The 25706-nt window shown below is 40.0% G+C and overlaps 1 protein-coding gene and 1 long non-coding RNA gene across 6 annotated transcripts in view; one reads left to right on the top strand and one right to left on the bottom strand.

Moving 5' to 3' along the window:
• Positions 1-14664, bottom strand: part of LOC131106728 (uncharacterized) — a 42264-nt gene extending 27600 nt beyond the window's left edge. For all 4 annotated transcript variants that reach the window (XR_009120127.1, XR_009120126.1, XR_009120125.1 and 1 more), the window contains exons 1-3: positions 14562-14664; positions 14394-14455; positions 14238-14298 (exon numbers count right to left, since the gene is read on the bottom strand). This is a non-coding gene — a long non-coding RNA (uncharacterized LOC131106728). The remainder of the gene's footprint in view (positions 1-14237; positions 14299-14393; positions 14456-14561) is intronic.
• LOC131106727 (glutamate receptor ionotropic, kainate 2-like) overlaps positions 1-20508 on the top strand; it is a 78931-nt gene extending 58423 nt beyond the window's left edge. For both annotated transcript variants that reach the window (XM_058056088.1, XM_058056087.1), the window contains exons 12-16: positions 5032-5150; positions 5813-6030; positions 7498-7723; positions 15477-15727; positions 19486-20508. In XM_058056088.1, coding sequence (XP_057912071.1) covers positions 5032-5150; positions 5813-6030; positions 7498-7723; positions 15477-15727; positions 19486-19650 — 979 coding nt within the window. In that variant the 3' untranslated portion in view covers positions 19651-20508. The remainder of the gene's footprint in view (positions 1-5031; positions 5151-5812; positions 6031-7497; positions 7724-15476; positions 15728-19485) is intronic.
• Positions 20509-25706: the final 5198 nt, after the last annotated feature.

Below are 25706 nucleotides of genomic sequence, written 5' to 3'. Positions count from 1 at the left end.
TCTTTTTACTCTAGTAAAGTCATATTATGACATTTTATTTATTATATATATTTTTTTTTTGGTTAGTGTTATGACAGTATTTTTCAAACATTTTGACTTTTTTCTCATAATTTCAGGACGCCGATCTTACATTATTAGAAGTTTATCCTCGAAACATTACGACATTTTCATAGTGTTATTATGGCGCATATTCTGTAACAATCTAACTTTTTTTTTCTTTTAATGTTATTACATAGTGCCTCTCTATGGTCCATTATTAGTTAAACAATATTGAAGGACAAGTCATATGGAGTATTCTGGACACTACCTTAACACTTCATCGAGTCAGCCATGGCATGTCCGACATGACAGAGTGATTATTCTCCTATTCCATGTGGAAGTGGTAACTTTTTGGAGGTCAACTAGTTAGCTTGTTAGCATGCTATGCTTAAAACTCAAGCAAGCCTTCACAATGTGGTGTAAATAAAGAATAATAGGAGTGCAAATGTGACTATAGGGGTGCTAGTTCATGGCTCTAATAATGGTAAAACATTTTTTTTATGCTCTCGCGATGAAAATATTGAGTTTATTCATATTGAATCCTATTTCGCAGGAATTAACGTATTGCGTTCGGGTCTGGAAACAATTATCTACGATAAACGAGGAATGACTGTACACTACTCTTTCTCGTAGTAACAGCTATTTTCATAACTCTATTCTCTAAATTTATGACTTTCAGAATAATATTATGATATTATGACAGTACAACTTGTTACCGTCATGCTACGGCACTTGAAACATCACAACATAAAGGCTATTAATAAAGACTACAATAAAGACACTTTATTTTTTTGTAATGTTATGATGCTATTCTTGAAACATTATGACTTTTTTCTCGTAATATCAGGACAACTTAATCATTATGACGCTTTTTCTGGAGCAATCCATATCATGAAGCTATTCCCGCTACTCTATTCTCATGATATAACTTCATTCTTGAATAACTCGTGACTATATTCGTCTTATAATTGTCCAGTTTTGTTTTGTTTTGTTTCATTTACATGCGGCTTTAACACTTCTTCTTCATGTGCAAATACAGTGTTTGGAGCTCATGACATTGCGGTCTTGCACAATAAAACACTGAACACTTCAAGCCCCTGCTGGGGATTCACAACATCTTTGAAGCAACTCTTCCTCACACACACACACACACATATATAGACTAGTATATATATTTTTATTTTTCCCCGACGGAGTACACTTCCATCTGAAGCTGGAGACAAACACTTGTCCCAGAGGACTCTCCCATATCTATTTGTGCTTGAACGGATTTCTCTCGTTATTAACAGCAAAAAATGATTTTCTCACATCGCATGCCTGTTTTGAGGTAAAAAAAAATGTCATGCTGCCCAGGAGGGTGGATGATTTAAATAGCATAATAGCATCTTTAGTTGTAAGTACTGCTTTTGAAGTCCACTGAGTGGCCGTTTAACACCCTGAACATTAAGTCCTCAGTCGGCCCGGGAGAGAGTCAACAGATCTATAAAAAACACACAGAGTAATTGAATCCAGCCGACAGTTAAAAGTGAGTGTTGTGAGGTAGCGAGAGAATGCTTTTAGCATTCTGCGTGCAATTTGACATGTGCTCGGTTGCGAGGAGGTGACCTAATGTCCGCATGTTCTTCATACGCTTCTTCCCGGTGAACGGCATGCCGAACACAGCCTGCAGGAATATAGACCCTGCTTCAGGCAAAGGTCATATAGAAGAGCCTGACACCCGCATGTAGAAGCTCAGCGGGTGGGACAAACCCAATCCAATCACGCGTGTGTTGTACAGATTTACACCCACACCTTTTATACAGCTCAGCACAGTCGCCTCGCATTCACATGTTCACCTACAGCGAGCCTCGGTCTGCAGATCTGCATTATACTAACATCTATGGCCTGCTACATAAATAAACCATCCCCTCTAGCAGCAGGCTTTGCATTTAATTGAGCCAATATCAGCACTGGACAAATGCGCACTGCTTGCACAGGCACATGTGCAAAACGTGCACGCATCACTGCAAGGCCATTGTGCATTTTCACTTAACTGTGACTCCAAGGAGACACAGCTCATTGACATTCTAGCAAATCAGCAGCGGTGATGGCGTTGACAGGAAGAATTATGGTGTGTAGCGGTGGCCATTTGCAATAAGATGGTTTTCAAGGAGAATGCTAAGAAAAGAGTTGATAAGGATACACCATCTGGGGGGGAATGCAAAAAAAAATACTCCAGTCCTGTAGGTGGCAGCCTTTATTTAGATCTACGCAAAATGTACAAAGGTAAAATGTAGTTTTTGTGGAATTCAAAATAAATTATGCGTTTTTTTGTTTAAAAAAATCTAATAAAAACTGTGTTAAATTGCTTTTATTAAATAGGCTTCATTATTGTCTGATATAGACTTAGACATTATTGATCCAAAAGAGAAATTGCTTAGTTACGGTAGCTAAATTGCTGGAAAAAAATGCAACGCAATATGAATAACATAATAAAATAAAAGTACAATAAACAACATTTGCACACTTCCAAATAGTGCGTACAAATATGGTCAATATTGTATTGTAGAGATGGATGGCGTGTTGAATGTATACGTATATGTATATGTATATAAGGATTCTTAGGCAAGTTCATCTTGCATTTGAATTAAATACCAAGTACATACTGTAGCAAAGGAAAGGGCTGGGTTTCAAGGGTTGGACAAACCGAACACCTGAAGGACCCCTCAACCTTGTATCAGCCATGTATCAAGCACTTTCGCACAAACTCAGCTCCTTGATGATTAACACTAACCCATTCACCTTGCACTAATGCTGTGCTACTTTTACTGAAGCTAATTAATAAGAAATGTCCACGACCGACCTGAAGACACTAACAATCAACCGAGCCGCCTGAAGGGGACAGCTAACAGTATATATATGTGTGTGTGTGTGTAATAGCCAGAAGGCCCATGGCCGGATGGAAGACACAACAGCGCCTGAGTCAGGGAATCCGAATAAGCTCCTAAGATCCTCACACACTGCGACATTATCACCAGTGACAGTGTTATTCCACACTATTGATCCGTTCTTACAATAAACTAAAGGCATTTGAGAATGCCAATAAGTTGATCTCGGTGAAAGCCTGAATGATTTGGTCTCTGCACAAGTTCTGACCCCGAAGCGACGCTACTGCATGTCTCTCACACACACACATTTTGTTTATTCTTTCTCGCCTAAATGCATGTTCAATTATGGAGGCTACTCTGAAAATGAAAATTGTTATATTACAAGAAAAACTCTTAGTCTTACACGAACAAACGTGCAATAAAATAGCATGAAAAACATATGAAAAGCACTGTTTTATCCCAATATAATCCACACGCACCATTTTTTTAATAACATGCTACAATTGTGAGTGACTCGGTGGGTGGAAGCGTCAAAGAATGCCGTCTGTTGTTAAGGGTGGCAAATCAGCCTATCACTCTGCTGTGACTCAGATGGTAAAAGGCGTCTTTTTTCATTTGATATGACTGTGAAGTCTTTTCTGACCCATTGATAACAGCCAGGAGTGCAGCCAACGCGGTGCATTAAAGGACTTTCACATGAGAAGCCACTTTCAGGCAACTGTTAGGGCAACTTGGATGCTTTCCTTTAGAGAGGGAAACGTGTCTCAGTCAAGGAGGTTGTGCGCAAACGTGTCTTTTAGTGAACATCTAGTCTCGGTTTTTCCATATGGAGTGCAAGCCAGGTCGCAGGGAAAACTGGATTTGTAGTCACTTGGGTGTTATTTGTATGAACAAGTGGAATGGATTGGATGACCGTACACTCAAGTACCTTACAGTATGACAGATTTATGATCATATTTTGGTAAATAATGACATATTATATGATTATTTCTTCGTCTTTTTCTTTGGGCTTTCCCTTCACGGGTCGCCACAGCAAATCGATCATCTTCTGCATCTGTCTCTCTCACACCGACTACCCTCATGTCCTCCTTCACTACATTCATAAACCTCCTCTTTGGTCTTCCTCTACGCCTCCTACCTGGCAGCATCCTTCTACCAATATATTCACTATCTCTCTTCTGGACATGTCCCAACCATCTCAGTCCGGCCGATAACTGACTTTATCTCCAAGGCTTCTAACATGTAATGTCCCTCTGATGTACTCCTTCCTGATCCTATCCATCCTGGTCACTCCCAATGAGAACCTCAGCATCCTCATCTCTGCAACATCCAGTTGTGCTTCCTGTCTCTTTTTCTTTTAGATTATTTATAGTATTTAAAATCATATTTATTTATGTCTGGATTATTTATTTATTTTATTTTAAGATTTAAAAAATATGATTTATATTACATTTGTTTGCACTTTTTTGTTATTTTTTTTCTTAGGGATACAGTATTATTGATTGATTGATTGATTTTAGGATTTTTCTCATGTTCAAAATAACAACTAAACAATGCTTAAAGCTAAAAAAAAAAAAATAACCTATTACAATACTTCATTTCAAGACAATGCCAGGGAAAAACTAAACTCAAAACACTTTTATGCAAGAACAACATTAAAAAGCTACAGCATTTCATTATGTGGAATCAAACTATGGAACGGACTGAGTAAGGAACTTAATATAATACAATACACTGAGTTGATGTTTGCACAATACAAGGAAGAGTCGTCATTTTATGTTATGTTGGTGTCTATTATTATTTAAAGCCATTTTGATTGTTGTATTTATGATCGAAAATCACCATTACATGACTATATGGTTACACTACCTTACACTTCTTCATGTATTAAAAAATACAGGAAGTGAATAAATATAATAATAAGCTTTGCTTCTTCCTACTCCTTTTGGACATGTGGAGAAAGGAATATTATATTATAATATGTAATACTAAAATATGACTTAATTATTGAGACATTTTTTTTTCATTTCAGAGCAGCCCTAATACTTATATATATTTAATATATTTACTCCGTGTGCTTGTTTTCAAATGTCACTGACATGTGTCTCTGTGCTCTCGTTCACAGGTTTAGCCCCTACGAATGGTACAACCCCCACCCGTGCAACCCAGACTCGGATGTAGTGGAAAACAATTTTACGCTGCTCAATAGTTTCTGGTTTGGAGTCGGAGCTCTCATGCAGCAAGGTAGTTGCCTCAGCCTGCGGTTCTCTCTGTATCCCACTGTCTCTCAGGGTTGGGGGTGTTTTGATCCAAGCCAGTAGCCACAGAGAGAAAGACCACCGGGATCTGATTTTTTAAAAAAAAGATTCCCTTGTATTAGAGTATTAATTTGATGATACCCAGTGTCCTCTCTGTGTTTGTGCTTGGCCCACCAGCACTTAGAGATCAGTGGGGTGTGGAGTCAGGACGTGAGGTTACCTTGGGTACATGCCTCTCTGGCCCGAACAGTCCTTCACCTCCGCACACTCACTGCTTGAATGCATGAAAACAACCTGTCTCCGGGACATGTTCTGTTTTTTTCTTCTGCATTATTCAAAGCACTCACTTGTGTCAGCGACGGGGAGAAAAATAAGTGTGTTCAAAATTCAACAATTATCTTTTCTGAGAGATTTTTTTTTTTCAAGTGATTTCATCTTGAAGCGAACACCACAACCGCCTCGACTGAAGAAAAAAAAAAAAAACCTCAAGAGAGTTCTTGACTGTTTGACTGTTTTTGGAGCAAGAAATGTTATCTTGTTGTGTTTTGTTACGCGGTGCAAATAGAGCTCGACAAGTGAATGCGAGATGAGCGGCTGCAGGGATGAATACATTTCGCAGCTTAACTCCTGCCGCCTCCCTCACCTTAGGCTCAGAGCTCATGCCCAAGGCGCTGTCGACGCGAATAGTGGGAGGAATCTGGTGGTTCTTCACCCTCATCATCATTTCCTCCTACACGGCCAACCTGGCTGCTTTTCTCACAGTGGAGAGGATGGAGTCGCCCATCGACTCTGCAGATGATCTCGCAAAGCAAACCAAAATCCTCTACGGTGTGGTGGAGGATGGGGCGACCATGTCCTTTTTCAAGGTAGAAAAATTGTATGCGCTAATCTTTTTTTTTTTTTTTTTTTTTACTTTACATTTATTCTGATTTTGACGTTGACAAGACAGCTATCTGCTGTTAACAGTAAAACGATAACATGTACTTTTTAATTTGGTTTAGTTCTCTCTTTGCTTGTCATCACTGATACAATGCATACATACAAACACAGACCGCGAGATGCATTCACAGACACGCCAAACGTCTTTATTATGCGTGTATGTGTTGTCTAGATAAATAGAAATGCAAAGAAAAACAATAATAGGATATTCTTATCACTCAGTTTTTAACTCTTAATGCTAAGTGTGCTCAGAAATTCAAGACAATTCACTGAAAATGTGAATGGTGTCTTTGAACGCAACTCATTGCTCATAATAACACCATTAAACGCTGATTCAAATATTAGCGTTAGGTAAATATTTCAGACGTGGTTATTAATTCTAATTAATCATGATTAATTAAGTAGCTGCCATGATTAATTTGATTAAATAACTGTCTCTCTTTGTTGCCCAACATTTGAGACACATTGTTCAAGCGGGTTCTCTGGATATTGCCACTACATTTCTCCATGTACACTGGTGTGTGATTGACAGGTGGAAAAGCTCTGACTTGCTTGGGGAGTTTCTTTCTTGCCACCGGTTGGTTTTCATGTATAAAGATCTAGACCCAAAATAAATATTGGGCTGCTCAAATGGTTTCTAATGGGAAATGACTTATATCCGGGTCACTACGATCAATTGGAGCAGTGAATTCAAAGTTGTTCAGTACGTACAAAGTATATCCATACAAAGCCTACTAGCAAAAGGCGAAAATCTGAAAGTTGACGATTTTGGATCAACATTTTCAATAAAATTGACATATTCAGCTGGATAACCCACTCTCCTAAATTACCATTTTCACTAGCTAACAATGCACAATCTAGGTTCAAGCCCTAAATATGCGTCACGCACCTTTTAAATTGTAAAATGTACTCATCACTAATGCATTCTAATCATGACTGAGTAGTCACGGTCTAGCCTTTAGTCTGATCGTCAGGTTAGTGCGTCAATTGCCCTTACATCCCGCCTCACTCTGAATCAGTGAGTGGTGATACTTGGCAAGCTGTCAGAGGGGGCGTTTCTCCAAGCGCCGTCTATATCATCATAATAATAAGGTAGAATTTGAAGAATGTAGAAGTGAATCCACAGGATGCCGATGTCCTGTTGTTATGCCAGTTCAGCATACGTGTCAGGTATGCACAATGTATATGTATGTACTGTATGTACTATGCTATGTAAGCCATATATGTGTATAGTGTATTCTTTACTAATATGAATAATTATCAATGGATGGGATCCACTATATTTAACTTAAGCTTCTTATTAATTACATGCCTCATTTCTTAGCACAACATCCAACTAAATACTTTTCAGGTTACTTAAGAGTAAACTGTTCTGTGCCTTACATACTTTTCAGAAGACCAAGATCTCCACCTATGACAAGATGTGGGAATTCATGAACAGCAGGAGGCAGTCAGTGATGGTGAAAAACGTGGAGGAGGGCATCCAGCGTGTCCTGACATCAGAGTATGCCTTCCTCATGGAGTCGACCACCATTGAGTTTGTCACCCAGCGCAACTGCAACCTCACTCAGATCGGAGGCCTCATCGACTCCAAAGCTTACGGAGTGGGAACGCCAATGGGTAAGTAACTCGGTACTCAACTTTGGTACTATTCGGAAATATTTATCATGTCTTAAAAGCAAGCAAAGTAAATGAAGTGCAGTACTTGTCTTTCACAACCTTATCTGAAACATGAACACATATTTATTTCCCAAGAAAATAAGTTAATATATAGTTAGCTAGCAACGGAATGTCATGGGGAATACCTATTTTGACACTAAAGCCCTCACAAAAAAAAACGCCAACAGTGTTGCATTTACATAACTGACTTGTATATTAACCAGGTTGTTCAGGTTTTTATCTGGCGGACTAATACGATGAGTCGCTAATCGCTAGTCTCAGTGTCATTCACAGACGGAAGAGTGGATACCTAGATCTCCATTTCGCTACAAAAACTCAACAAAATGCTCGTTTGCCATCAGCATTTTTGACCTGAGGACTGGAGCACAAGTCTTGTGCTGGAAGACACAGCCATCCCAATGAGAGCAGACATTTTAAGTCTTATTGACGGAACTAGCATAAGTATGTGTATCAGTGCACAGAGAAAATAAGTTTAAATCATCGAAATACAGCAAGATACCACATAACTATTACACGTTATCAGTGTACGTATATCAAACCATACAACATTCTAAGAGGGTAATTTTTTTTCATAGTCAAAATAGACAGTTTTGTAAGCTACCTCATATTAACTTGTTTTCTCGCGTTATAATGCACAGAAAAGGGAAAGAAATATGTGTTCATGTTTCGCATGAGCATTGTGAATGATGGGCAAAATTCCCCCCCAAAAAGTGCAGCTCCCCTTTAAGTCACGTGGGCCAGCACTACTAATTCTGAAGGCCCTACACAGTTGACATTGACTTGGCGACACGTAGAAGCTGAAATGTGATTGGACAAAAAAGAATCCAACATACACACTATGAAATTAAGACAGTAGACTGTTGGGAATAAATGAATACAATTTCATGGAACAATTGAAGTGCTTTTGCCACTGAGTTTTGCTTTATTTCAGTTTTACTTAGGAAGACATTTCCCGTACAGTTACCATGGGGTTTATGATGGTGACAGTTTGGGGCCTCCACTGTACAAGAGTGGCTTTGAAATAGGCATTCAAAATATTCAAAAGCAGATTCTCCCAACCCATTAAAACTATTTGAAAAAGATAACAGTTAATTGTTGAGTTAATCATCACTTTGAAAAGATGACGGCTTAGAAGGTTTGATAAAAAAGTACAAAATAAAGCTCCTTTGCGTACGTCACGTCATATTTATTCAGCAGTAAAGAAGCAAAGCCTTAATGTTGGCAAACCGTCCTAATGGTGTGATTTACCCTACTTTCATGTCACAAAGCTGCAACGCTGTGAGTGGAAGACTCATCGAACGCAGCTACAAAGTCAATTTAGTGCCATCCGCCCCCCCAGACCCACCCCGGTTCCCTCGCTTGCTTTTCTCTTGACACCATCTGAATTGTAGCCGGGGCATTAAAGTGCAGACGACAAAACTCTTCAGCGCCAAACAATCAGATGACAATTCCACTGCTGGCGTGTCTGTCTTTCTAATCTACTTTTGCTGTTGTCAAAACATAAATAAAAAAAGGAGATATTTCAAAAGCAGATGACATCAAACTTTTTTAATGCAGCGCTCACATCATTTACACGAGGGACTGTTGTGTTGTATGCAAAGCAGTCTGAGTAGATGCATCCCGAGGGTGTTGGACCAAAGTGCTGCTGATGATTTCTGTCCCACTCGCCATAAAGGTTAAAGTGGTCGCCACGAGGCCAACGGGAGCACTGCGCCCGAGGCGTTTGTGTGGGGGTTAATGGCCGCATCCATCACCAAGCGATATGAAGGCCATCAAAATACGGATGATTAATTCCGGCCATCCACATCTGGAGCCGGCTCGTGCTGATGAGTGCGAGGTCGTTATAGATCTGCAGAGATGCCATGATTGCTGCGGATGTAACAAAAAAAAAAAAAAAAGCCGAGGCGGCTTCCGTGATGTATCGCACCGGCGCAGAGCGGCGTTAGCGACTTCATACGGACGTCCTTGAGATGGACATCAGGACCTTTCCGAGTTCCTTTTCATCCGCGCCATTGAAGCAGTGTATCAAATACGTCCCGCTATATTTCAAAACCCTCATTTCCGTGATAAGTGCTACACTGATAAATGCATAAAAACGACTGATTAGGATGTCTGCTGCAGGAGTTATTACTTCTCACTAATTCATTTCGTTCTCTTATTGAGGGTGTTCATTACGCAGTATTTCAGAATAAAGCTGATTACGCCCCCTAAAATGTTTCCCCTGTGATAGAAAATGTCTCTTTTAATCGCTTAATACAGAAGCGCTCTTGAAAGGAAAGGATTTTTTTTCCTCCGACTTTGTGCGTCCTTGTCGCACATATTTCGACGACCTCAATTCTGTGTCATCCAATTCTCTGATGTGTTTTTCCAACAGTTTTTGGAATAACTCGTTACAAAAGTAACACAGTAACACAATACTAATGACATTTTCCGTATAACAGGGGTCAGCAACCTTTACCAACAAAAGTGCTATTTTCCCTCTTCCAACAAAGAAAAACAGTATGAAACTGCAAAACAATCCTTTACAATATAATTATTTGAAATTATTTAAACACTGAACTATGTGGGCCTTTTTGGGTCGGCCCCATCCACCATTTTCAATGCTGCTTATCCTCACTTGGGTCGCAGGTATGCTAGAGCCTATCCCAGGTACATCCTGGACTGGTAGCCACCCAATGACAGGGCACATATAGACAAAGAACCATTCACACTCACATTCACAGACAATCGAACCCAGGTCTTCCTGATCTCCTGACTGTGCCGGCCTAAATGCTAACCACTTAGCCTGCAAAAGCCAATCAGAGGTCACAAAGCTCCATATCAGTGCTGCCTTCTCAATATTATTTACATCACTTGACTCATTACAGGCGATTCAACATGCTTGGCGCTGAATTAATATCAACAATTTGCCTACTGGTGATTTTTGTTGCCATTCTATTGGCCTTGTCCTTGACTGTGTTTGCGAAGAGAGGCATTTCTTTCATTTTGAATAATTTCCGTTTATTTTTTAATTTTTCATGATTCTTTCATGTATTCTCAATTCTAAAAAGTCTAAACTCCTAATGGTATTTTGGTTTTATATTTCTTACCTACCTTTTGCGTGTTAAGTTGCTGTGTGATGATTTTAGTGTTTGTGAGTCAGACTGTTCGATTCATTCATTCATGACCTCCTGCAATTTCCAATGAATTGACAAGCTTGTGGCTTGTGGCTCGGTGGACGAGTGGTTAGCACACAGGCCTCACAGCTAGGAGACCCAAGTTCAATTCCACCCTCTGCCATGTGGAGTTTGCATGTTCTCCCCGTGCATGTGTGATGCATGGGTTTTCTCCGGGTACTACGGTTACCTCCCACATTCCAAACACATGCTAGGTTAATTGATGACTCGAAATTGTCCATAGGTATGAATGTGAAAACCAGTGGTTGGTTGTCTATATGTGCCCTGTGATTGGATGGCAACCAGTCCAGGGTGTATCCCGCCTCTCGCCCGAAGACAGCTGGGATAGGCTCCAGCACCCCCGCGACCCTTGTGAGAATAAGCGGTAGAAAATGAATGAATGAATGAATGACAAGCTTGTAGCTCATGATTGGCACCTCCCAAAGAAAGAGTTAGATTCTTCAAAATTCGTAACTGTCATACTAGTTATTAAATGTAAAGCAATTAAATTACTCACGTTTTGAGGACAGTCACACATAATAGCTTGAACTCGAGTTTATGGTGGTTGAACTCCAAATTGTATACTTCAGAGGGTGTTCTACTAAGACACTAAATACTGACCGAGTTAACCAAGTAGATTAATCAAACAATTAAAATGAAAGAACCCTGAAACTTTTAGGGGTTTCCCCAAATCCTGTTCCAATATGCATCACCCACAGCTATCACCTCAAAAGCATGATCATAGGAGCAGCTCGCCCGAGTGTGGGAGTGATGGATGTCTCGTGCTTTTGAACATCTGTAAGGTAGTTACGAATGCACACGGCGTCAAGCCGCCCGCTCTTTTCCATTTGCCGTGGCTGCCGCTTTCCATATCCTTGTCTCTAAGGACTCATCCTATTAGCATTTATCCAAGGCCTCTTTTGTTAGGCCATCATTTATCATTTGAAATATGATGGGTTCAGTTGAGAGGGTGGGCTTCAATCAGGATACTGTGATACTTGAGAGATCTCCAATCTTCAAATGAAGCATATGCGAGATCATGTGAGCATGCAAGTGTGGGATAAATGTACTTAAACATGCATGAAGGAGAGACCTTAAGGCAATACAATGTGACATTTTCATTTCAGTCACTTTTGTTTATAACAATACAGTCTCTGTTGTTGCCATGGCAGCCAGACCACGTCTTTTAGTGGTCTGTGACCAGCCAGGACACATCTCACGTTGTGTTTGTTTAATGTTACAGTTTAGAGTAACATTGTGCAATGCTTGTACAAATTGTCCTCACACCAATACGGTAAATATTAAATATTATCAGTAACCAGGGAACAGTGCACTCTCACATCGAAAGTCTCCTAAATGAAGGCGTCTGTAAGATTTGACGTGATACATGGTGATTTTGATAACAAAGCCAATAATAAGCACCTCTAGTTTTGTAGTATGTGACAAAAGTGACATAATTGTGAATATAAACATCATTTTTTTTAACACTTGCAAAGTCATTGCCATACACCTGGGTTTAATCAGTGTCACTTAATCTGCCCGCTAGGCCGTTTCTGTGTGCAAATGGAGACAGTGAGATGCAAGGATGATGGATGATAACAGGAAGTGATGGATGACACAGAGTAAACTGGAAAAAAAGACATCCGACTCCAAAACACTATTAAAAATATATAGAATGATATGCAAATCCAACCAGAAACTGACTGAAAAATAAATGATTGCATTCTTTTTTTAAGCTTTTAATGAAATTATTTATTTTACTCCCTTGTTCATTTTGACTTTGAAAATGGAAATAGACATGGAGTAAGATATATATACGAATGAATTAATTTCTTCTGAGACGCGTGTGTGAGTGATATGATTCAGTCGAAGCGGTCGGAAAGAGACTTTGCAGCGATAACGCCTCCTTTGATCCCCCCTTAGCAGCTTCCTCTGTTTTACTAATATCGCCATCCTCCCAGCAGTTTGTCTTTTTACCACGCATCACGCCATGTACACAACCCTATCTCAGGTATACAGTATATGTATATCTGAGATGTGCTACACGTACATCCAGCTGGGCCTTTGTTTACTGTTGATACACCCCATTTGCAAAGTGTGATAGTGTGTGCAAACAGCCGCTCATTCCACTTTGTTGCCAACTTTGTGTTGTTGATGGGAATATGGAGTGAGAATGGAGTCACCCTGTGAATATCAGGATTAGTGGCGACTAATGGAGGGCTACCCCTGTGCAGCCATATGTAACCTGTCAGGTTCTATGATGACAGCAACATAAATAGCCATATTTTCACCAGTGGAACCTCCAAAGTCTGACAATCACGTTGGTTGACTTTTCCATTGAAAACAAACATGAAGTAAGAAGTAACATGAAGCAATTTTAAGTACGGATAGCATTCTTGAATGTTAAGACTAACAAAAAGTTAACTACAGGCGCTTTTAGGTCAATACTGTCATCTAGTGGTGTTTTATAGGAATTGCTGGAAAAATTGGTTGAAAGTGAGGATAGAGGAATTTATTTTTGAGTTATCCTCTTTCAAAAATTCATGAACCAGGAAGAAGCCTGCTAACTAACAAGCACACTCAAATATGCTAAAACTAATGCTAATTTTGTTAAAGGAATCTGTTTAATCCTACATTTTTTGGATTAGTCTGTGATACATTTTATATTTATCAATCCAATTAGTCTGAACAGTTTTTGTGGCGTGACCCCCAAAATTTCATTATTTTTTCCATATACCATATACAAAATTTGCTGAAAATCCATTCAGTATTTTTCAATTTATTCTGAGCAGAAACAAGCAATAAACGCTGGCAAAATCACAAGCAAAGCATAAGTGCAGCAAGGCGGTAAAACCTGGCCATTTTGTCATTCTATGTGAACCAGGAAGTCACTTGCTAAAATTACAGTCAAACATGTGTGGCCAAGTCAATGGAAGGACTGGACCAAGCACACAATTTTATGTGGGTCTTTATTCCCAATTGGATATGGAATGTTCAGTATTAACGACAATAAGACTTTGATTGGCAGGCAAAGGTGAATACTGATATTTGCTTTCTTCTGTCCCTAGCACTGAATATTGGCCCTACTAGGTGCCGGGTATCCTGACTTGCACCAACAACCACAACCCGCACTTCCAGAAAACATAGAAAAGATTATTAAACACAATAGACAACAGTAATGGCTTCAAAAAATACAAAAAAAATGAAATTAAACTTTCCCTCGCCACATACTTTCCGATGTTACACAGTCACATTTTCAATTCATTGTAATATTGTACATTACAGGCAGATTAACTTACTTCTTCCAGTGTGTTGAACGATAGCTGCTACACACTTGGCAAGTAACATCACCTCTCCCCTCTAAACATTATTCAACAACATATTTGTTAATTGCAAAGTCACATAATAATAAACACACACAATAACAAAACACGCCAAACTTTAGTGACACTCACCTGCACTGCTGCTCAGCGTGTCCCTCCGCCTGGCCAATATTGCGGTTAGCACACAACCTTTTCTGTGTAAACATATCGTCAACGTACAATGTCATCCACCGATAGATATTGCCCCATCCATGAAATTTCAATGTATTATATTTATTTTTGAGTAATTTTTCGACTTACATTAGTGTTTACAGCGATTTTCCTCTAGACTGTCCCGAGCTCTGGTGCTAGCTAGCTTGTCGGCTTTACTTCCTGTTCTCGCGTTCGCGCCACTAGGTGATCTCGCCAGATTTCCCCCTCCCCCCGAGCGCTGCCTTGCTCTTAAAGCAACAGTACTACATGGAGGGCAGCACAATATCAATCCACCTGGCTACACATGACTTCATCTTTCACTTTTCAGAAACACTTAATTTAAATTTTTGCCATTTTGAGTCACGATGTTAATGGGAATATGGAGTGAGAATGGATTAGGGCTCCCCCCCGTGCAGCCATATGTAACCTGTCAGGTTCTATGATGACAGCAACATAAATAGCTACGTTTTCACCAGTGGAACCTCCACAAGGTCCAACTATCACATTGGTTGACTTTTCTGTTGAAAAACGAAAAGCATCATTGTTTAGACATTAAATATCTATGGCTAAATGTGTGTCAAAGTGAAGATTATGCTTAAAATGTAGAATTCTCTTTGTGTTGAAAACTAATATTTTGCTGAAACCTACCTAGGGTTTACTGCTGATTACTTAAGAATGGAAAAAGGTAGTAAGTAACTATTTTTCTGATGAAAAATGAGTCTAATATTTGTCTATATAACACATTATTTGTTCAGTGTGCCTTGAAAGATGAACTGATGGGGACGACTTTTGAAATAAGGCTGGATCAAATGAATTAATCACCATTAAAAAGTGTTCAACCAACCGAAGGAAACAGAATACCAATGTGACTTGTATAGGAACATTTTTGTTCTGTGCCCCACAAAGTCTGCCTAGCAACAAGGGGGTCCATGCCACATCTGAAATGTTTTGTCTTTGGGATTGTTGAACAATTATGTTGTAAACAACTGTTGGCGACTGCTGCGCTTGTGTGTCCCCCGGCAGGGTCTCCATACAGGGACAAGATCACCATCGCCATTCTGCAGCTGCAGGAGGAAGGGAAGCTGCACATGATGAAGGAGAAGTGGTGGAGGGGCAATGGCTGTCCAGAGGAAGAGAGCAAAGAGGCCAGCGCTTTGGGGGTGCAAAATATTGGAGGCATCTTCATTGTACTTGCCGCCGGACTGGTGTTGTCTGTGTTCGTGGCCGTGGGGGAGGTTCTGTACAAATCGAAGCAGAACGCCCAGCTGGAGAAGGTACTTACCCAGTTAAATATGGACGCAAATCTGGCTGAAAGTGAAGATAGAGGAATTCATTTTTGAGTTAACGAATCATTCATGCATGGCGGATGAGTGGTTAGCACACAGGCCTCAGAGCTTGGAGACCCGAGTTCAATTCCATCACTATGTGGAGTTTTCATGTTCTCCCCGTGCATGCGTGGATTTTCTCCGGGTACTCCGGTTTCCTCCCACATTCCAAAAACATGCTAGGTTAATTGGCCACTCCAAATTGTCCATAGGTATGAATGTGAGTGTGAATGGTTGTTTGCCTATATGTGCCCTGTGATTGGCTGGCCACCAGTCCAGGGTGTACCCCGCCTCTCACCCAAAGACAGCTGGGATAGGTTGCAGCACCCCCCTCGACCCTCATGAGGATAAGTGGTAGAAAATGAATTAATTAATTAATCATTCCTTGCTTTCAAAAATTCACAAACCAGGAAGAAGCCTGCTAACTAAAAAGCACACTCAATATGCTAATTCACATTTTGTTAAAGGAATCAGTTTAATCCTACATTTTTTGGATTAGTCTGTGATCAATTTTATATTCATCTGTCCTGTCCTGGATTTTTTATTCCAAGTGGTCTGACCCTTTTTTTTTGGTGTTATATGCACAAATGATGGTGGCACGGCGGTCGAGTGGTTAGCGCGCAGACCTCACATCTAGGAGACCAGGGTTCAATTCCACCCTCGGCCATCTCTGTGTGGAATTTGCATGTTCTCCCCGTGCATGCGTGGGTTTTCTCCGGGTACTCCACATTCCAAAAACATGCTACGTTAATTGGCGACTCCAAACTGTCCATTATGTGCCCTGTGATTGGCTGGGGACCAGTTCAGGGTGTACCCCGCCTCTCGCCCAAAGACAGCTGGGATAGGCTCCAGCACCCCAGCGACCCTAGTGAGGAAAAAGCGGTAGAAAATGAAGGAATGAATGAATGAATGCACAAATGATGAAAATGGTCCTATCTCGCTGTGTTAAAGAAACCTTTAAAACATTCCTGACAGTGATACAGATCACCCCCAAAATTTCATCAGTTTTTCCATATCTTGTATACAACAATTGCCGAAAATTTCATCCAAATCCATTCAGTAAGTTATTCTGAACAGAATAGAATAGAATAACTTGAATCTAAAATTACAGTCAAACATGACTTCATCTTTCACTTTTCAGAAACACTTAATTTACATTTTTGCCATTAAGATACCCACATAATTAAACATGATATGGTCTCATCACATTATAACACATAAACCAAAAAAAAACAGGAAGTAGCATGCCAAATAACAAACAAACAAATATTTTTTGGCGTTGATTTTTGTTTTAACTGTTTGAAGGATCAAATAAGTCCATGCTTTCTGTAGTGCATACAGACATTGTTGCTTTAAAGATGGCCTAGATGCATTGTTTTTGTTATTTTTCCGTCCTGTCTGCCATCTCACTGTTGATTCGCTTCTGTTTTTGTTACGTTCTGCGTCTGATGCCGAGCACATCTCCGCTATCATTAATCACCATCAACGAGACTGGGTCACCATGTTCAGATAATTCCAAATGCCACCACATCCGTGCTGCCAAGCTAGTTTGTAATTTACTGCCTCCCGCCTCCTCTATTCTCTCTGTCACCTTCCTCTTACATGAAACCAACAGTATTTTGTGCTTTTTTTTCCACCCGCCTCCGTTTTCACAAAAGGCAAAACTATATCATTCATGCAGCAGTCAAATTGGATGAATAAATGGGTAAAGAATACCTGCCGTCCAATCCTCCTACAAGTCACACTCCTACACACTCAATGGGATTTAGCATCTGAAAGTGTTTTTATTGCAATTTGTTTTGGCAAGGTTGCAGCCATGAACATTTGATAAGGTTGTACTGTACGCTCGGAAGGACAGAGGGCTGACATATTGTTTAGGTTGCATAACACGCCCCCCCCCCCCCCTTTAAAGAGGATAAAAGGCTTTGTTTTTAAATGTCATCGTTTATGCTTCATAATAGAAATCCTACTTCACCTTTTAGGTATAAGAAGTATTGAGGTTATTCATTAGTTCCTCAGTAACTACTCTGCATGGATGTACCTTAGTCAATGGTTACTCATTAGTTCTTCATTCGTTCATCAGTAACTACTCTAAATGTATGTGTCTTAGTTACTCATTAGTTCATCAGTAACTACTCTAAATGTATGTGTCTTAGTTACTCATTAGTTCATCAGTAACTACTCTAAATGTATGTGTCTTAGTTACTCATTAGTTCATCAGTAACTACTCTAAATATATGTGTCTTAACTACTCATTAGTTCTTCATTAGTTCCTCAGTAACCACACTTAATGTACGTGCTTTACGCAATAGTTCTTCATCAGTTCCTCATCAGTTCTTCAGTAACTACTCTAAATGGATGTGCCTTAGTCAATAGTTACTCATTAGTTCATCATTATTTCATCAGTAACTATTCTAAATATATATGTATTAGTTACTCACTAGTTCTTCAGTAACTACTCTAAATGGATGTACTTTACTCAATAGTTCTTCATCAGTTCATCATCGGTTCCTCAGTAACTACTCTAAATGGATGTGTTTTAGTTACTCATTAGTTTATCAGTAACTACTCTAAATGTATGTGTCTTAGTTACTCATTAGTTCATCAGTAACTACTCTAAATATATGTGTCTTAACTACTCATTAGTTCTTCATTAGTTCCTCAGTAACCACTCTAAATGGATGTGCTTTACGCAATAGTTCATCAGTTCCTCATCAGTTCTTCAGTAACTACTCTAAATGGATGTGCCTTAGTCAATAGTTACTCATTAGTTCATCAGTAACTACTCTAAATGTATGTGTCTTAGTTACTCATTAGTTCATCACTAACTACTCTAAATGTATGTGTCTTAGTTACTCATTAGTTCATCAGTAACTACTCTAAATATATGTATCTTAACTACTCATTAGTTCTTCATTAGTTCCTCAGTAACCACTCTAAATGGATGTGCTTTACGCAATAGTTCATCAGTTCCTCATCAGTTCTTCAGTAACTACTCTAAATGGATGTGCCTTAGTCAATAGTTACTCATTAGCGCTTCATTATTTCATCAGTAACTACTCTAAATATAAATGTCTTAGTCACCCATTAGTTCTTCATAGTTCCTCAGTAACTACTCTAAATGTATGTACTTTACTCAATAGTTCTTCATCAGTTCATCATCGGTTCCTCAGTAACTACTCTAAATGTATGTGCCTTAGTCAGTAGTCACTCATTAGTTCTTCATTGGTTCCTCAGTAACTACCCTAAATGTATATGCATTAGTTATTCATTAGTTCTTCATTTGTTTCTCAGTAACTACTCTAAAAGTATGTGCCTTAGTCAATAGTTCTTCATTAGTTCCTTAGTAACTACTCTAAATGTATGTGCATTAGTTACTCATCAGTTCTTCATTAGTTCCTCAGTAACAACTCTAAATGTATGTGTCATAGTTACTCATTAGTTCTTCACTAGTTCCTCAGTAACTACTCTAAATGTATGTGCCTTAGTCAATAGTTCTTCATTAGTTCCTTGTGGAAAAAATGTGAAAATTGTAAATAGTCCATAGTTGTAAATAAGTTACTTGGATGTAAAAAAAAAAAATTTTTAAATGTTGTTCATGCAGTTTCACGACTGATTCAATCCGGTTGGAGTCGCTGTAGTGTCGAAGTGTGTTTACCGTGGGTGTGAGCATTGCAACCCTGCTTTGTTTGTTTATTTCTATGCAGCGATCGTTCTGCAGTGCCATGATGGACGAGCTGCGCGTGTCTCTGAAGTGCCAGCGTCGTCTTAAGCAGAAGCCTCAACCGCCTGTCATCGTTAAGACGGAGGAAGTCATCAACATGCACACGTTCAATGACAGGAGACTCCCGGGAAAGGAAACCATGGCATGAATTTCACAAAAAAAAAAAAAAAAACTCCCCTCAGTATGTGGGGAGAGCAAAAGGGGGAACGAGGGTGACATCATGGCCGACCTCATCGCTGTCTGAGGTTGGCGGTCACACCAAGGATTCCTTTTTATGGATTTGTAGAGAGATGTTTCCTGTGGAAATAAAGCAAGCTGAGCAGTGTCACCTCACTGTGAAGTTCACTTTTTGAAGGCAGCTGGAAACGCTACAAGTGGACTAACACACAACACACACTCACACACACACACACATAGTGACACAGGATGTAGTTTTTCTGTTCATGTCTAAAAGCCCCTGTGTGACCCCTATATGACCCCTTCCTCTCCCCCCTCCTTAGTTTCTTTAGGATCATTTGGAGAAGAAAAAATAACCAAGAAGGAGAAAAGTAGTTGTTGCCAAACAAGTTTTACGATGAACTGCTGTGTATATTTCGGAAATCATCTTTCATTGTATCTTGTCTTTCTTCTCGTGCCAAAGCTTTGGTTGAAAAGCCTCAATGTAAACGCTTCAATGGTCTCTGGATAAGTTGTTGTTTGGATTCATGCAGGATTTCTACAACACTTTCTTTTTGTACAAGACATTTTATAGGACTTTGTACCATGGTAGCCCCCCCATCCCGCGACCCCGCCCCCCTCCCGAGGACACAACATGTAGCCGACGCAAATGAAGCCTTCGATCGGACTCTGACAACTGATCCCAACTGAGGCTTCCTCGTTGCTCTGTAGGATTCACCCCCACCGCCCCCCCACCCCAAAACCAACCCCCCCCCCCCCTCCCCTCCCAGTTTTTGTCTTTTCATCTTATGTGTGTTGGAGAAAATGTGGCTATGTAATAAAGCTATGCTTGAAGTCACAAAGGTGTTTATTTCAGTGCCGCCATATTTGTGGTTCCATCTGCTCCAACTTTTATTTCTGTTTGACTTTTTTTCACAAAAGAAAATTTACAAGACAAAAGTTGATATAGTTGGGGGGGGGGGGTAGCTTTCATTTTACAAAAATGAAGCCAATTTTAGGACAATAAAAAAATAACTATTTACAAAATTAGAGAATAAAGTCAAAATATTATGAGGAAAAATAATGTCAAAATTAAATATATTGAAATAGTAATAATACAAATGATTTTTTAAAATCCATACTACTATGAGAAAGGGGTTACAGAAAATGTTATAATGCGATGGAAATGAAGTCATAATATTAAGGAAATTAGAAGAAAATATACAAAAAAAAGTTGATTTTTTTAGAACAAACGTGTAATATTATAATCATGTTAGTTGTATAAAGTTTAAATATTAAATATTTTAAAAAAATTTGAGAAACAAAACAATGAATAAAGAAATTTATAAAGTTGCAAAGTTTATGTCAAAATATTATGGGCATAAGACATAATTCTGAGAATAAAATTTACAAAAAGAAAGTTAAAATAGTTGGAGGGTAAAAAGCAGATACAATTGAAAAGAAAGTACTTCAATTTTACGAGAATAAATCCAAAATATTAAGAGAAAAATTTTTTAAGTAAAAAAAGTAATTTTAAGAGAATAAACATAAAATATTATCAAGAACAATAATGTAATTTTTGCATCATAAAGTTGAAATATTAAATTAAATATTAGATTTTGAAAATTGGGAGGAGGGGGTTAGGTTGCAAAAATTATAACATTATGAAAATTATGTCAAAATATGGGAGTGAAAATTTCTTGAAAAAAAATTACAGGAAAGTTGAAATAGTTGGGTGAAAAATATGAGTAAAGATGTAAAAATAAAAGTTCTGTTTAAAAAGATTGTACACTACGACAGAGTGCGTGGCGTTCACCAAACCGTTGTCTTGTGTAATATTCCATCAGGAGTACACAACTCCAGATGACCGCAGCTATTTGGCTTTCATAATGACGCACAGCTCCACAACGTTCCACGCTCGCTGACTTTCTCTTTCCTGATTGTTTATTGTTATTCACCTCCCGCCGGCGCTGAGCGGTCGGACACCTCCGCTTTGTCTGCACAGGTTTGTGTATGTGTGTGTGTGTGTGTGTGTGTGTGTGTGTGTGTGTGTGTGTGAGAGAGAGAGAGAGTAATGATGAAAGCTGTTTGTGGCGCCGATAAGCTGTGCAGCCACAACAGTAATGGCCGCCAATGGCCGCCCTCCAGATTGACACGGAAGGTCAGAGCAGGCGTTAGCACGGTCGCAGACGATCGTTAAGTCTGTCACACTTATTTCCATCATATTACCTTCTCTCTTCCTCCTCCTCCTAAGTGCTCTTTGGAAGGAAGGCCATCCTTGGACAACGTGCTGCTCATTAGGCTGCAATGGAAGCAAAGATGGCTGAATGAATGTGACTTTGTGCTTTGTCGTACACACATTGTTATTATCCAAAGCACCTGACACTGGAGGCTGATTTCACATTTTATATAACCAGGAGCTAGCTGCCTTGCTCCGAGGCATATAAAAACGTACCTTACATGCTTAAAGATATAATTATTCATAAAGTAAGGTGCATACATTTCTACATTAGTTCAAGAGGAGAATGGCATCTCAGCTGTTGGAAAAAAGCATAAAACAGCAGTGGACCTGAAAAAAAAGAAAAGAAAAGTGGCGTTTTTTTTGCCTTCTTTGGCTCCTGCCGAGACCAGGGATGAATGTCTAGGGGGTTTGGTCTACCTCCTGGGCTGGAAGAATGACGTTTCAGCCGGTGGAAAAAGCGCAATTTTGCAACAACTGTAATGGTCCCCCATTACCACCGTCGTCAAAAATCGACCGCTCCGAAAAATGCCATTTTCTGCCTTCTTTGGGTGTTTCCGGGTCCCCTGGTGAGGGTTTGGGGGTTTTCCTTTTCGTTACAGTGCAGAAAAATGTGGGCGGACCAAGTGGAAACAGTGACACAAGCGGAATTACCACCATTGGAAAAATCGACCGCCCAGAAAAGTGCCATTTTCTGCCGTATGTAGAAGGTTTTCCTTTTTGATCCAGCGCAGAAAAGTACCAGCGGAGCACGTTGAAACAGCGACACACACATAATGGCTGCCCATTACCACTCTGGGCAAAAATCGACCGCTCCAAAAAATGCCATTTTCTGCCTTCTTTGGGTGTTTCCAGGTCCCCTGGTGAGGGTTTGGGGGTTGTCCTTTTCGTTACGGTGCAGAAAAATGCGGGCGGACCAAGTTGAAACAGTGACAGAAGCATAATTACCACCGTCTGCAAAAATCGACCGCCCAAAAAAGTGCCATTTTCTGCCGTATGTAGATGGTTTTCCTTTTTGTTCCGGCGCAGAAAAGCACCAGCGAAACAGCAACATGGGCACAATGGCCACCATCGACAAAAATTGACCGCTCCAAAAAGTGACATTTTCTGCCTTCTTTGGATGTTTCCAGGTCCTCTGATGAGGGTTTTGGGGTTTTCCTTTCCGTTCCGATGCAGAAAAATGCCAGCGGACCAAGTTGAAACAACGACACGGGCGTAATTACCACCATCAGCAAAAATCCACCGCTCCGAAAAGTGCCATTTTCTGCCTTCTTTGGATGTTTCTGGGTCACCTGATGAGGGTTTGTGGGTTTTCCTTTTTGTTACGGAGCAGAAAAATGCCAGTGGAGCAAGTTGAAACATGTGACTGCCGAAAAATAGGCTGACCGGATGTAGACGCGTTCTGCATATGCGTTGAACCCAGTTGAGCCGATTGCCTTCCGGGTACGTATTGCGTAGCGACAGGGTATATACGGTCGTTTCCCCGCCACCAGAAGTCATAGTAGCCTGATGCCATATTTGTAGGTGAATGCTTGACGGGGAATCATTTGGACTGGGACACGTCTTGACAGGGAAAAGACCATAATCCCGTTGAGGGAACGCTGCTTTCTTGACTCCAACGGTTTGTTGCGTATTCATGACATTTGTGACCGTTTGGCCCACAACCGACATCGAACTGACAAAGAGTGCTCACAGTGTGTTCATTCTCTCTGATTCCACGACAAAGTGTGTGTCCAAGAGGGGGGAAAAAAGCTCATTGTGTGTGTTTTCTTCCTCCCCGGTGGCGAGTGTGTTGTAGTGGGCGTCAACAGCAGCAGCAGCAGAATGGAAGAGAGCAGCTTAGAGTGATTCAGTCTGCTGCTTGCCCCATGAGCCTTTGCCTGACACTTATATTTGCTCTATGTCTAGTAAAGAAGGATGCTGTGATGCTTCCATCACCAAATGTGATCATTGTGGAACACAACAAGCATTACTGTAAATAAGGTACTCTAGGGTACTCTATTGACCTTTCTTTAACTGTATATCATATCTTAGCATGTTGACATGGGTGAGTAGGAGCCTGTGGTGTTTCCCATATACAGTATTCACTCATTTGTGGTGGTCCGCCACAAATGATTTGGACCGCCACAGATAAAGTTGCCGCTACCTGCTGCTAAGACTCAACTTAGTGATCTTGCTGCCATGTTTAGAGACCAGTCAGACCCCCCCCCCAAGAATCAGCCTTTCCAAAAAGTGACGCAAATAGATAGAAGCCATGTGAGGAACACTGACTTTTTCGGTACGCCTCTGTTTTTGTACATAGTCAGGCAAAATGATCTGACACATTTGTAGGTTAAATAAAAGGCAAATAAAGTACAAACAAAAAGTGTTTTTTTTTTTGAAAGTACATATAATGCCATTTTTTTCATATATTGCTATTTTGTTTTGTTTCTTTGTAATGCCATTTTTAATTTATTTTTCAGTTGTTGCCATGAATTGGACTGGTGAGCATGGCGCTTTTATTGTGGAAACGTTTATCAAAACCAACTTCAGAGCTACTGGATCTGCATTGAAACCAAAATCAACCAGTCGACCTCGCACTACCAGAACTGATTTAAATTTGAAAACATAATGGAACAGAATGGCATTATATGTACTTTTCAAAAATAAAAACACTTTTTTCTTTCTTTACTTTATTTGCCTTTTATTTAACCTACAAATGTGTCAGATCATTTTGAGCTGACCATGTATAATTTGTTATTTTTAACTAAAATTTTCCAGCCAAATTTGACCTTGGTTTTCATACAATAATACACACTGGTCCATTTTCCCTGGATTGTATTGTTCCGTGAAGTTGCTGACTCACTGTACAGAATGTGCACAGCAAAGTAACCCGCCATGGGGCCAAAGAAAGTTGTTCAATCTCGGCAGGATGTCTCGGGAAGTCCGCATCAAGAGTAAGTTCCAGCCTTTTCTCATTTTCTGCACGTAAATGGAGAAACATGAAATATTTAAATCTGGAACAGATTAATTTGATTTACATTTTTTTTTCTACGTTTCGTTATTTCGGTATGCTATGGTTGGGCCAAGAAGGACGCAATTACAGGTGTGGATCAGGGAAGGTTTATAACTTTTCCAAGGCAAACATATGTAAATTAGGGATGTCTCGACCGGATCTTCAGCATCGGGATCGACTTCCTGATCCGCTCTATTTGGAATCAGGCCGATCTGATTTCCGTAGAACGTTCGTAACTCTGGGCCACACTCCAAGTGAGTTTCACGTTGGACGGTTCTGTAGCTACGGCGGTAGTTTCCCCTCGGTGTGCTTGTTGTTTATACCAGGGACCGTCAGAGTTTGTTTTAAAAAAAGTGAATTTTTTAACGTTTATTGAATCACTGATGAACATGCTACAGTCGGATGGTGTTACGGTATTATCAATGCAAGTAGACACGACGATAACGACGACACGACGACAGGGTAGGGAACGCTGTACACCTTCCCCCATTAGACTCGCTGTCAACCCTCCATGAGTCCTCTGAATCACTCACATCAGGCCTTTTTTCTTTCATCAACTACATCTTTAAAGTCATTTTCCCGGCAAAGACGCGGAGGCGCAAATGACCAAAAAGAAGACATCTATTCTCTCATGTAACATTTGATGTGCTCGTACGTCAACTCCCAAAAGGCACGCACACTGAATGGGCTGTTTGGGTCTTCCTCCGGAGCACGCTTGATCACAGAAAATGGACTAGAAAATGACTGGTAATGACCCCTGTGTTTTAGCCTGCACAAGAAAAGAAGAATAGGGCCCCAAAAACACACTCTTGGC

This window comes from Doryrhamphus excisus, chromosome 19 (genome assembly GCF_030265055.1).
Source record: "Doryrhamphus excisus isolate RoL2022-K1 chromosome 19, RoL_Dexc_1.0, whole genome shotgun sequence".
Lineage (NCBI taxonomy): Eukaryota > Metazoa > Chordata > Actinopteri > Syngnathiformes > Syngnathidae > Doryrhamphus > Doryrhamphus excisus.
The sequence above is the reverse complement of the archived record's forward strand: the minus strand, read 5'-3'. Positions and strand labels throughout refer to the sequence as shown.